Consider the following 13,637-nt stretch of genomic DNA (forward strand, 5'->3'; position numbering starts at 1 on the left):
ACTACAGCTCTGGATAAATTATACTATTAGCTGAATGAAAGTAACTGAGCATGGCTCCAGTCTACTCAGTTTTCCATAATTAACCTGAGAATGACATCACCCAGTGGATTAAAAAAAAAAAAGTGCTGCAGCGAGGTGGGAGTGCAAAGGGAAGGAAGCAAAACATAAAAAGGCTTCATGTAAATTTGGTTTTTAATCAACATTTGAAAACATACTGGACAAATGATAGACTGTTCGCCTTTATAAACTAGGTGGGTTTTTTTAGGTTTTAAATCATTTAAGAAATCACAGGGTTTTCTCGAGAGAAGAAAAAAGAAAAATGACAGTGACACTGAGAAAGCAGGTTTCAGAAAGTTGGGATTAACATCTCATAAGTGTTAACAATGACACAATTTGTCTTCAGCGCCATCCTAAGCAAACAGTTTCAAATGAAAGCAGCCCGTACAGTGTGAACATGTGGTCCTCAGAAGAATCAGGGGCAGACGATGAAGGAAAGAGAGAAAGATTTGTTTCAGTAGTTTAACATCCAAACTAACTACCCCCATTAGCTACACGTACTCAATCATGAACGACGAACACGTGAGGGAATGAAATGCTTTTACTTGATTAAATCAGCGTGATTCTTCGCCTGCAGCCTTTGATTTAACTTTAAAAACGACCTGTCATGTAGAAGGCTTAGTTGTAAATCTTTAGCGTGGACAAGACATCACATCCTTCATGACGATATTTTTTAACCAATCAGGACAGTCGCTCAGAGTCCAGAGAGGATTGTCTTAGTTTGGGTTTCACTCTGCAGTACACCACCATGAGCCGTGGGTCTTAGTCATGTGTTTATTTGGTCTTGTCAAAGAGGTGAGACGTTGCACAGAAAAACAACCGTGTCCAACACATCTTACATCCCAAATCTGCAGGGAAAGAATCCAAACTGAAGCTTTCAGCACAGGATGGTGACATCTATAAACATACAGGTATCTTTACTGATGGGAGGGGCAAGCCGAATCTTATCTGTCAGCATTGTGACTTGTAATAGCATTAAGGCTTTTAGGTAAGGAAGAGTTCAATCTTCTACTAAATACCTGTTTATATCTGTTTCTTCTGCTCTTGAATGAAACCAGGATGTAACCGCTAAGACAAAAAAAACGCCTCACCTGTTAAAATGCTGTGCAGAAAAGATGGACATGAAAAAAAAAGTACAGAAAACAAACAAAAAAAACTAACAGGCATTAATGAAAATGTTCCTTCCTGCAGTTCATGTTATTCTGTGGCTGAATACAAGGTGGCACTACAGCTCAAATCAGTGAAGCTACAAACAGTATGGAGAACATTGACAGTTAACATTCAGATAGAGTCCAATAAACAACAGATTTGAAAACAATCAGCCTGAGGGGGTAGGGGGGAGCAGAATGATGGAAATGAAACGGGGACTATCAAGTCCAAAAATGGAAGAAAAAAAAAAAGAAAAAAAATCTGAAATGACTCGTCTCTGCTTGCTTTTCTAATGACGGCAAAACTGAAAGTGAAAGTTACATCTAATGTGTATCTACATTGGATGGTCAAAGAAAAAGAAGGCCCTCATCTCCCCCACACCTCCCCCTGTCATTCATGAACACTTCTGTTTTCTCCATCCCTCTCCTCAGTCCAGATAGTTCCCTACTACGACTCCTCCTCAATGTACTTAAAACAGGCTACCTCCATTTAAATACAAACCTTAAAGTGTGGCACCCCCCCCCCCCCCTCCCCAAATAACATGACGTCCCTGTCTCACAAAGTATAAAAAACGTTGACCCCACCCTGGACCTATTATTACACACATTTCTCAAAAATTATCTCCCTCATCCGACGAGCTACACCCTCGCCACCAAAAACTAGCCCCCTCTCTTATGGCCCTGGATATATAGATATATATTCCTCCATCAACTCTTCTTCCAATCACATTTTTCAAAGAGCTGGACACTTTCTGTAGATATTTAAAAGGTTAGTTTGATGTTGCCAAATGATAAATACATCCAGATTTACCACATTAATGAGGGGGCTGATTTTAAAATGGCTGGTACAAGTTCCCTCCCCTTAACCCCCGCCCCCCCCCAATTCGTCTTCTCTTCATGCCTCTTCTACCAGAAGTCCCGGCGGTGATAAGCATCTGGATCGCAGTATTTGGTCACCACCACCCGGTTAGCAAACTTCCTTCCTGTAAGCCCCTGCATGGCCTTCTGGGAGTCAAAGACGGACATGAACTCCACAAAGATCTACAGGAGGAGACGACAAAAAAAGGAAACGGTGATGATCGGGTCACTTTTCATGAGGTCTTACTCAAAGACGAGTCACATTCGAGCTCCTGAAGTCAGTTCGACGACGCCTACCTTGCCAGTTCCGGGCACCTCCAAGCCGTCCACAGGTCGGGGTATCTCGATGCTCTTCACTTGGCCGTACTTGCTGCACTCGTCCCTGACGTCCTCAACTATCTCCTCGTACTCGTCGTCATCCAGCAGCTCCTCGGGGGCGACCATGTTCATCAGACACAGCACCTCTGTGGGCAGGCCACCCATCTGAGTCACCGAGCTGTTCAGGCCCGGCACCTGCAGCGTCACCGGGGTCTGGTTTATGCTTGTCTGGAGGGACAGACGTAAGGTGAGGACATGGCTAAACAGGAGACTTGACATAAAGCATCGACTTTATCAGAGACCTGCTGTGCAGAACACTGTTGAACAGGATGCACAACAGGTCATTCTTTCTGCTTTTACTCCCTCCTGCTCTTAATGTTATAAACCCTTTGAAGTATCCTTCACAGAAAGTAAAAAACGTACTCTTTTATTTTTTAGCTTTAATTCATCTGAAGCTGCACCGACCATTTAAAACTTGTTGTTATTCGTAGCCTCACGCTGTTTTGATGATTTCTGTGTTTTTGTTGTAATGATCAGATTTCCTTTTTGGCCATTCATTCAGAGCTACCAGCCTCCCAATGGACACTCACCAGGGTGGCGTTCTTGGATCCCACACTGGCTCTCTGCACCAGCAGCTTCTTGTCTCCCAGCTGCATGCCGTTTAGCCCGGCTATGGCCTGGAACGATATCAAGGTTTTGTTAAATCACCTTCTTAGTCACACAAACTCTCTTTGAAATCACTCATCACCATAAACGCCTTTCATCAAGTTGCCTTGGTTACCTGGTCATTGAGGTTGACGTCAACATATTCACAGAATGCGTATCCTTTAGATAAGCCTGTGGCGCTGTCCTTCACCAGGTTGAAGGCCTTCAGGGGGCCGAATGATGTCAGCAGCTCCTTCACCTAACACGCACACCACAACAGGTCCAAGTCATTCACCGTAGGTTCACATTGTCCCTGACTACTGACCCTCATGTGAACAGAGCTGATTAAACCACGCCCCTTCAACCCTGACTCAATATCGTCGTCTTTTCTTAAACTGTTAATGTTGCGTTGCAGTTGATACTTTAAAAAAGGGAATGCAGTACACATGTTTATAAATCATCATTCGCTGTGCTTCAGCCTGGAGGCGGAGCTCTTTGATGGAGAAACACTGACCTGGTCGTCGTTCAGGTAGTTGGGCAAGCCACCGATGAACAGCTTGTGAGCCGAGTCAGGCACGACTGTGGACACCACACCTACAGGCGACGCAAAGGTGACAGAACACAGCATAAAGTGAGAAGTATAGAGAGCTAGCTGTTGTATAGAATGAGGTATTGATGCCTTATGAATTATGCCACAAGTACATAAGAGTTAAAAACCATTAATTGTCTGTGTACCAGGCACATAGACACTGGGGTTCTCGCTCATGCCCGGCAGTGGCTGGTAATCGTGAGGACGACGGATCTTCAGACTCTGGCCTTGAAATATGATGCCATCAAAGGCCATGGCCTGAGTCGTTTCATCTACTGAACGAAACTACACACAGACACACTCGCGGGTTATTCAGTTCAACATGGTGAGCTCACACAACTTAGAGACAGCAGAGGGACGTGTTGGCGACACGGCGGCTAGCTCACCTCAAGGAAGGCAAAATTCTTATCCTGATTGATCTGTACTGCGAGGACAGGGTTTCCAGGGGCCTGAGTAAGACCACCCAAACGCATCTGGGCATTGAAGAAGTCCATCATGGACTCCTACGCAGGAGAGAGAGAGAGAGAGAGAGACCTCGCATTAAACAATGTTAAGCGTTTACGCTGTCAAAGAAACAAAAGGACAGATGTCCGCTCTCTTACCTCTGTGATACCAAATGGGATGTTGCCCACATAGAGCCGGCGGGCCTGCCGGGTCATCTGGCTGCCAACGACTGGCACAGGGGTGGGGGTAACAGCCAGACCATCTGGAGTCATGGTGGGCAGCAGGGCTGTGGCGGGGATCTGGCCTGCAGCTGGAGATTAAAGCCAAAGACAGGAAACAGTTGAGAGGTGTGACTGTGTAAAGATTTTTGACTTGTGACAGTCTGGTTGCTATGGTTACTAAAGACTCCACTAAACGAAGTCCAATAGAGAGAACTGTTACCTTGCATGGCTTTGTACTGCATGGGAGTGATGTGTTCGAATCCAGGCGGAGGGACGTCCCAGTACTTCTTCACCTTATTCTTCTTCTTCTCGCGGTGAGGAGAACGGCTGTCGAGCGAAAAAGAAGGCAGGTGAGTCACACGTGGAACAATCGTCCGTCTAAAAGATGTGTCCGATTAGCTCGGCAGTAAAACTACCAGATCTGCTGATCAGCTTGTTAACTATTTCAAATGATGGTAAAGGGACTAGAGGGAAGAGAAGTCCTCATCCAGGCAGGTATTTTACAGAACGAATCAGTAGTACTTTAAATCAGAGGGAGGGCATTCAATTGCAGTTGTTGCAATAATGCACAAACTGGCTTTGTGTTAGTTTGCTGTATTACCTTCCAGCATTGTCCTGGGGGAAGCTGGTTGGTGAGCTGAAATGACATTGGAAGGGTTTCACATTTCTCTCAAATCAACCATGACAATCACCAACAGTTCTACTCACAAACATTAAGGCCTTGATTTCTATGACCCTCACCGAGAAAAAGAAAAAGAAAAAGAAAAAAGAAAAAAGAAAAGCTATCAGCAGCCCATTCAAAGTGAGTGTTTCTAAAAAAGCCTGAAATGTTCTCCAGTTCAGGCAACGCTGCGCTCAGAGAGCCTCGCAGCTCGGCATGCCACGCCACTCGTCAACCCTAACCCCGGAACTAAACATGCAATGAAACCAGAGAGGAAATCCTCGAGAATAAAGAGGGGTCATCTTCTGTCCAAGTGTTTGAAAACATGTTACAAATAGTACTGCAAGGCAAGAAGCAAGAGTCAGGCCAGAGGTCCCATTCAAAACCAAAGCATACAGCTTCAACGACGTATATGAGCAGTCGTGAAAGGAAGAAGTATAATAAATAAGGCACAAAACAAAGCGCCTTAATTGACTATAAATAATGACATTAACAGATACGTCACGTTTTCCTGAAATCAGATGAGTGGAACTGGCACATCTTTGATTTTTTTCGCCCTCAGCCACACGTCTAAGATGTGATCAAAGAGTGCAGCTTCGACTCTTCAGCTTCAATCAGACACACATCCTGCGTGAGAGGCTATGTGTAAACCTCACTGAAAATGACAAAGCATTCCTTCACAGTTCTATTAATACAACGCTCACGGATTTCTGATCCCAGCACGGGTCTGGAGATGTGTGTATATTTATTTAGTTGGTAGTCTTGATGTTGCTCCGTGTTTAATCATCTGGAGTATTAAAGAGTCTGTAGCAGCTGATGCTTCGGGTTTCTCTCGCACGCTTGAGGAAAAATTACTACAATGCCATAAGCAAGTGTGAGAGAAGGCTTAGGGACAGGGATAAAAATAACATCATCCAAAATAGACATTATGAAAGAGTGCAATCCATTTCTATTTGCTTAATTAACTGAGTTGAACTAGTCCCTCTGAAGTCAATCAGTATAATTTATTCACAGCGTCCTGTAGAGACAGGTAGTGATGTTTGTGAATTTGTTCTATAGCTCAGAGTTGCATGTTTATAATAATACATTAGACTTACATAGCACTTTTCTGAATACTCGAAAATGTTTGACTGATGGGTTAAATCGACCAGACATATAGAATGAATGATGTGAGCAGGCTTGATCGGGTTTTGAGATCAAAACAGATCTTCGAGATCTGTTTTGTTTCCTGTGTAAATTTGTGCGAGTTTGAAATTTGCAAGCTCCTGCAAGACAGTCGGCAGCTGTTTAGTTCGTCCGGCTACGTGTGGTTACACAATGGTACGAACCTGCGTCTGTGCCTGCGCTCCTTACTGTCCCCCCGACGGTCCCTGCTGCGTCTGTCCCTGTCTCTGCTCCTCCTTTTGCGCTCTCTGCTGCGGCTGCGGGAGGAGGACCTGCGGTGGTGGCGGTTCTCCTTGTCCCTTTCAGCTGCAGGAATAGAGACAGTACAGTAGATAACTCAAAGTGAAACGCATGAAAAAAGGAGCATATAGTTATTCACTTATACAGGTTGTGAAGGTAAAGACTGTTACGGTTAAAATCACAGACACAGATAGAATGAATCAGACTACAATGTATTTGTTTACAATACAATAATCGAGATGGTCATTCATTTAATACAAAAGTTCATTTAAGTTCAAATAAAAAACAAGACCTGATATATTGATATATTGTTCCTTGAGTTTAAATGTAAATAGATTTTGAAAAAAGAGCTTAATACCAACTGAGTTAAAAAAAAAAACTAAATGCAATATTTAATAAAGGCAGTACAAATGTTTTCTGGACACAACAGCTGCACAGAATTAATGTTAACTCTCAGTCAGTTGGTACAGTGAAGAGGATAATCATGACATAGACACCCCCCTCCCCCCCCCGTGTTACAGAACAAATGTAACCAATGTAAGTAGCAGAACATGTTACTATAAAGCCAGAGCTCTTCAATAATAAACTTTATGTTTCATTTATATGTGACACTTAAGGCGATCAGACCCGTTTGCTTTGAAGACACATCGTCAGTATGCATGGTACCTGAAAAGGTTAAGACTGACTGCTACTTCAGCTAACACGTTCCAGTTAATAGACGTAGCCATGGCTGCTCATATGATGGCGGCGATTACATTAAAATGTTTCAGCATTTTTTAGTTATTTATGTGCACCTGATTGATTTACCTTGTTTGTTTTCAGACAGCTGTCTTTCGAACTCGTCAAAGTCCGACATCTCGGGGGGCTGAAGGCTGCTAGTCTTACGGCGACTGCGTTGTTCAGTTAGCGACAGCTAGCTTGAGCTAGCAACAAAGTGAACAACACTTAAAAAAAAAAACAAGTCCTTGCCGATGTAGCCCGAATAAGTTTGCTTCGCCTAGCGACCTACTCGACAACAAAATTTCCAATAAATGTTAAACAGCACATGCATCAGCAGCTGTGTTATGTATTTACAACGTAATAGAGAAAATCATTGAGAAAGAAAACGTGTTCGCGTGCGTTAGCCTGCTAATGCTAACTAGCTTGTAGCAAAGTCCAGAGGAAAAGGCCTGCTGCTCCTCAGCTCGAATGAATGAGAGCCTTTTCACAACTAAATGGAAATCCAAGTGGGGTCAATAGCTCGCACTTCGCAGCTATTTGACCCTACGTGTCTAATGTAAAGGCTTTCTAAAGCTTAAACACAAGCGAAACCAATAAAGATTTCGGTATGCCCGCTTTTTTTACTGCTCCGTCTCCCAGGTACCCCGTGACACCGGAAGTTGACGAATCGCGGGTTTCCGGAGAAAAAAGGGAAAGAAGACGAGTGCAAGCCAAGGACGCTTCAGAGCATCTGTGCCTCTGGTCATATGGGGGATCTAGACAAAGCAGTCATTTTCACCAGACTAGATACATGATACAAAAGCCGCCTGTGGACAATTGTTGATAATTAGCACATGTGCTAAAACACTCAAATCAATGCACTTTTGGTGTAATTGTTCTGTCCACATCAAATAAACTTTAAATAATAAATACATTTCCTGACCCAATTTGGCTGACCTTTAAAGACCATTTAGGGATTCGTTCAGAAATATATATTTTTAAGTCTTTAGAAAGAGAGGAGCTAACTCTGTCAAATAGAAACAAAGCATGATCACACTAATACCTAAACCAGGAGAAGATAATGAGATTTTAGAAAGGCTAACTGTAGTCCAATTCACTGTTACCCAGTTATTATACATTATTTTGCAAGAACAGATCTAAAGACAGGATTTGATCAATTAATAGGCAAAACTCAAACAGGATATGTAAGCAATAGGTCCATGCATAACATAAGACTAGAACAAGACCTTAAGTCTTAACACACTATCGTGGTCAATGTGAATGAATGTCCATAAATTCAGGGTTTTTCGCCAAAGAGGTGTGGTTACTTCAATTACATTTTTAAATAAAGTGCCTTTATTGCAGCTGAATCATTTCCTCTGTATAATAACTCTTTTTTTTTTAAGCTAAAAGAAGTACAAAATCCTTTTCTCAAAATGTTCTGTATGCAGAGGTCTCTTACTGTATCGCGTATAGACTATTGTCTATGGTCTCTACAGACAAGTTAACAGTGAATGACTTGGACAAGTTAAGACATACACAACACAAATCTAAAACACGACTTGAAGTCAGAATGTATGTATGTATGGATCTGCCTACCTACATCTAACATATGTCCCTATGTCTGTTTTGTAACACCTCAGCGGCAAGGAAGAGTGGACGACAGGAACCCAAGAAATACGAATGAGAAACCCTTCCAGCATCTCATCCTGTCCCATTTATTGAACAATGAGTTAGGTCCTCACCCACTCCTTTGTAAAGTGCCTCGAGATAACACTTGTTGAATTAGCACTACAAAAATGTCGATTAATTTGATTAATGTTTAAGCCAAGAGCCACTGTAGTCATTTGTTAAATCTGTTTTAATAAAAAAAAATGTGTATCACTTAAGCACAGCAATGTACAATGTTTAAAAAAAAAAAAACAAGCGTTAGCTATAATTGCAACTCACACTGTGACGCTCTGTTTTTAGTACTCTCCAAAAAGTATCACAAGAAACGCAGTACCAGAGGAGGAAAACGTGACATTAATGTATTTGTGAAGATCATGTACACAAACCAACAGTACACGGTGAATCCACAGAATAATGCTGCAGTACTAACAGCACAGGTTCTATTACTTTTATTTCACATCAAACACATACAATATCACCAACCTATTTGTGTCTGCCTTTAGTCTATTCATTTAACTGAAGCGGCTTCTGTTACCAGACTGATGTTACTGTCACCATAGTCAGTCTTTGTCAGAAGTTCTACCCCTCTTTTAGAGCTAGCTGAAATGGAGACATAAATAAGGTAGGTTTCCAGAGTGAAACACTGATCAACAATTTCATGTCTCAGAAAGGAAATCACAAAAATGTGCATTAAGGCGCGTGAACATTGTCATGTGTAAAAATTCAAGTAGTGCAAAATAAGTTGAACGCGCAGAAATTGTGATTGAAAGCTCCCATAATTGACCAGTATTTGAATGTGGAAAAATAAAGTGACAGAGGATTGTTTACTTTATAAAACATGTACAGTAGACTGAGAGAACTGAAATGATCCAGACAATCAATTAATCAAATATTGGCCTCCGGCTGATCAAGATGTTAAGCATCCTAAAGCTCTTTGTCTCTGTACATGTCATAGCCCAAACATGAATGAGCTAAATGGGTTGCCCTCATTTACATCCTTAACATATAATCCTGATAGCAATGACACATTGTGATTTGAACAGACATGCAATTTCGCAAAGTAAGAATCATGTTCTTCCCCTCCCAGCTACATCGGACAGATTGTTGCTATTACTTCATTTATTGTTTGGGATTTGCAGAAACACACCATCCTGTACAACATGATTTCAATAAAATGAGTGAGATTATTATTCGTCTGAGGACCATCGGATATCAGACACAGTTTATCGTGGCCAGATCCAGGACACTGAGATGGCATTATATTTTTCCACGCCTGTCCACCAGTCTTTACCAGGATTGGAGCTGGCTTGGTGCAGAAGAAAACAAGTCGTCTCACCGATGGTTTCTCTCCTCAATGTCTGAACCTGTAGGATATGGGCAGAAGCAGGTTGTTCTTTTTCAAAGCCTGCACCCTGCTGAGTGTCTCCTCATCCAAAGCAGTGTAGCAGCGGCGGGCATAGTCCAGCAGTTTCTCCTTTGATGGGTCAAACTCTCCCACCTCTGCCACCTTCTCTGGGGCCACTAGTAGCAGCTCAGCTATGGGTGTGGTGGAAGCCACCGTGTTGCGGTCCACACCGTGGATTTGGAAAGCTTTCGACATATTTTTCAAACGCTGGTATGTAAGCAGGATCTTCTTGTAGCGAAACAGAACCCCGGCAGCATCTTTAACTGATGAACAAGCATGTAAACAGAGTCAGCATCACCAGTCTTCAGGCACTGCACGAGGAAATTAGGAAACTGAGTTGATAAGTTTAAACACAAAATCTTTCTCCTTTGCTCACCTCTCTGCCGCTCTCTCGGGACTCTCACGACCCGCCGCCTTTTCAACTGATGCCTGTTGCTGTTTATTGTATTTGAAATGACATCTTCCCCCGATATCATATCCTCCTCGTCCAGGAAACCCTCCTGCTCCAAGTACTCATCAGATTCTCCCAAGAGTGAAAGTGAATCTAACAAGAATATTAAAAAAAACAATCAAAAACAATAGGCAAAGGTAACATTTGCCTTTTTCCCCTGTTCTAAACTCAATTACAAAAGTAGAAACTTGTATGTGTTTTTTTTAATTACCTTGACCAACGTTGCTGTGTCCACTCATTTCACTTATGGATGACCGCGTTACGGTGTTGCTGTTTCCACTGCTGCCCCCCGCTGTGCTGTTCGGAGTGCTGTGGCTTTGCAAGAGGGCCTGAGTTTGTGTGGAGTTGAACAGAGCATTGATGGAGGCGATCTGATTAGAAAGAGGATTGGAGACGAGGTTTTTGGAGGACACCATGGTTGGAGGACTCGGCCTTCGTTGGATGAATGAACGTGAGGGGAAATGTTGTGAGTCTGTCTTTTGTTGCTCTGTGAAGATATGAACGTCATAATGATGAGAAACGTAGCACAGCATGTACAGATGAACCACAAAAATCGGCTAAACTCATGGCTGCTTTTTAATAAATCTCTTAAGAATTCTAAACTTGTGGGGGTTTGTTTACCAACTGGGCGATCTTCGTCTCTTCTTGCCCTCCAGTTGAATCGTCTCTGATTAAAACCTTTAAAAGGGCAAATACCAAGAAGCAAGAATTAGTGTTCCATCATGACAGACGTTCATTGCAAAACTTCTGTTATAAATCAACCTGTACTCCAAGTCTTCTTGGAGAGGTTGGAAGCGCGCACACATGTTCCCTGTTCTCACCGTTGCTGTACTGGCTCTGACTTTGCTCCTGCCCCTGACTCTTTGTGGAAAAGATGAAGCGGTCCAGCTGGCAGCGCAGGAAATCCCTCTCCTCCTCCAAGTCTTCAATTCTTTTTTGCAGCCAAGAGTTTTTCTCCAGAGAGATCTGAAGCTGGGTCCGCAGGTTAGTGATCAGCATGAACGAATTGTTGACTGGGGTCGGGGCAGACGTTTGGGGCGACTCTGCAGGGACAGACAGAATATTCCAATAAATGAATACATTTTAAATCAAGAGATACATTACATAAATTGTTTGATTTGATCTCAAATCATTCTGATAAGATAAATGATCATTTATTGTTAGTGTTCACATAAAAAGTGAATTCAATGCATCTGAATATTACCATCAAAGTTTTGATCACTCTGGTTGAAAAATCCTTGCTGCTCAAAGTTGCTCTCTTCATAGGGGATGGAAATTTCATAGGTGTCCTCATTTTTGGGAGCTGAACACAAATAGAGAATGATTACTGATGTTTGAACTGAAGTGGAAACATCACATGCGTTTGTCTTTCTTTTAAAAACTTACTCTGAAGATGGAGTGAGCTTGAGTGGCTCTTGGATGTTGAGGCAGCTTCAGTTCTGTTTCCGTCCTCCATCTAACACAGCAGGCAACCACAGGAGATTTGTTATTTAGAGTGTTCATTGTTTTTTATGAACACTATAGCACTGTACACATGTGTTCTTTACATATTTCGTTAATTATTACGTTTAATATCAGGCGAGTCACTTCACCTGCTAGGTTTTAGGATTTGGGATCTATCGTCTTTTAAGCAAGGCAAAAGGTGTAAATATGATTACATTATGTACTTCTCTGGGCATACACTCAAAAAGTAAAACACTATGTGTTGCAAACTGATTTAGTTTTCAGTGGTATGATCATGTAGAGTGCAGTTAGCTCTGCACTGCTTCAACCTAGCAACACGTTAGCAAGGATTGAGTTCCGATGATATAAATTTACAGTTCCATCACTTCTCATCACTTAAGTGTTTAATTCCGTCATTCTGTTATATTAAGAATCCCCTGCTAACATTATACGGTGCATAAATAGGTACATACCACTTTAGGGTTGTAATAACTTAATCGTGCACATGTAATAAGACGTTATTACTCTGTCATATCCCCATTCACGGGTTCGTCTGCTAGCTAACAAGCTAACAATAACAATTACATCTGTTATTTTTTTAGAACTACATTACGTCACTTCCGGATTTAGCGAAATAAACGATGGCCCGGTAAACCCAGTAAACCCAGTGGACCTTACTAATTCAGTCAGAAAATGAAGACTTCAAATAAATGAAATTAAAAAACATATTTTTTTATCTTTATAGCCCACTTTCTTTAAAAAACATGTATATGGCAATTGTAAAGATGATTGTGCGCATCAAGGTATTTTTATTTTTTTTCTATGTCCACGATAAAGATACTATACTGCTACTTATAGGTCTTGATAATAGTTACATGACAAAAATGGCGCCTATGTGTCTATAAATCAGCTTTTCGACACTCTCTGTCGTTAGTGGAAGAAAAACTGTTGGACAGGTCGAGCAGGTGACGAAGAGGTGTCATATTACAGCGCAAACTTCTCGTCTCCACAGTCTCAGCGAAACCAGAATAAAACGAACCAACTCCATTATTAGGACGTTTGACCTTAACTTTGAATCTTCACAAAACCGGTACGGTGACGGTAAGTGTGTTTTATTTCATTCATTTTGTAATAAACCATAACTCGCTGTGATGAAGGTGTGGGACAGGTGTGGCACCTGTTTTGACTTCGTGCAGGTCGGTGTAGAGAATGAAAGACAAGTAAGCCTTTTGCTGACAGCAAATGTCTGCAGCTTATACTGTGTCGTTTAAAAAAACTTTTTTGGTATAGTGGAAAACAAATCACTGGTTTATTAAACTGGTCAGCTGAGAAGTAAGCTTTAATAAATCGGTTTAATATTTGATGAAAAAAACTTTTTGGAAAAAAAAGCCAACATGACTCCCTCCCCTCTTTTTCAGTGCAATCATGCCACCCAAATATGAGGGCTTATCCCACTGTAAGCTGGCTCTGGGGTTAGCTGTGCTGATGGACTTGCTGGGTGTGATATCCCTGTTGATGGGGGTCTTTGCTCCACTGGAGATCAAGGGCAGAGACTTTGGGGATCTTCTGGTCTACACAGGAGCCCTGCTAATGCTCATGTCCCTGGCAGGCTGGGTCCTGTGG

The 13,637-nt window shown here is 42.0% G+C and overlaps 2 protein-coding genes across 5 annotated transcripts; both read right to left on the reverse strand.

Annotated features, from left to right (window-relative positions):
* Positions 1-174: 174 nt before the first annotated feature.
* u2af2a (U2 small nuclear RNA auxiliary factor 2a) lies at positions 175-7,812 on the reverse strand. 4 transcript variants are annotated; one of them, XM_079342963.1, is made up of 12 exons: positions 7,153-7,811; positions 6,270-6,411; positions 4,882-4,917; positions 4,501-4,607; positions 4,218-4,369; positions 4,002-4,118; positions 3,762-3,900; positions 3,541-3,620; positions 3,163-3,285; positions 2,972-3,058; positions 2,361-2,609; positions 175-2,246 (listed from the first exon to the last, which is right to left on the reverse strand). In XM_079342963.1, the coding sequence occupies exons 1-12, from the start codon at positions 7,199-7,201 to the stop codon at positions 2,112-2,114; spliced, it is 1,416 nt and encodes a 471-aa protein (XP_079199089.1). In that variant the 5' UTR covers positions 7,202-7,811; the 3' UTR covers positions 175-2,111. The 4 variants fall into 4 exon arrangements, with proteins under 4 accessions (XP_079199089.1, XP_079199088.1, XP_079199091.1 ...); XM_079342962.1 differs by having other exon boundaries at positions 3,744-3,900; positions 7,153-7,810; XM_079342965.1 differs by lacking the exon at positions 4,882-4,917 and having other exon boundaries at positions 7,153-7,812.
* A 1,315-nt stretch (positions 7,813-9,127) lies between these two features.
* On the reverse strand, positions 9,128-12,612 carry LOC306824279 (coiled-coil domain-containing protein 106-like). The gene is made up of 8 exons (XM_079344361.1): positions 12,488-12,612; positions 11,958-12,027; positions 11,776-11,874; positions 11,393-11,614; positions 11,193-11,249; positions 10,783-11,058; positions 10,497-10,664; positions 9,128-10,383 (listed from the first exon to the last, which is right to left on the reverse strand). The coding sequence occupies exons 2-8, from the start codon at positions 12,025-12,027 to the stop codon at positions 10,067-10,069; spliced, it is 1,209 nt and encodes a 402-aa protein (XP_079200487.1). The 5' UTR covers positions 12,488-12,612; the 3' UTR covers positions 9,128-10,066.
* Between the last annotated feature and the right edge of the window lie 1,025 nt (positions 12,613-13,637).

This window comes from Symphodus melops, assembly GCF_947650265.1.
Source record: "Symphodus melops genome assembly, chromosome: 5".
Taxonomy (NCBI): Eukaryota; Metazoa; Chordata; class Actinopteri; order Labriformes; family Labridae; genus Symphodus; species Symphodus melops.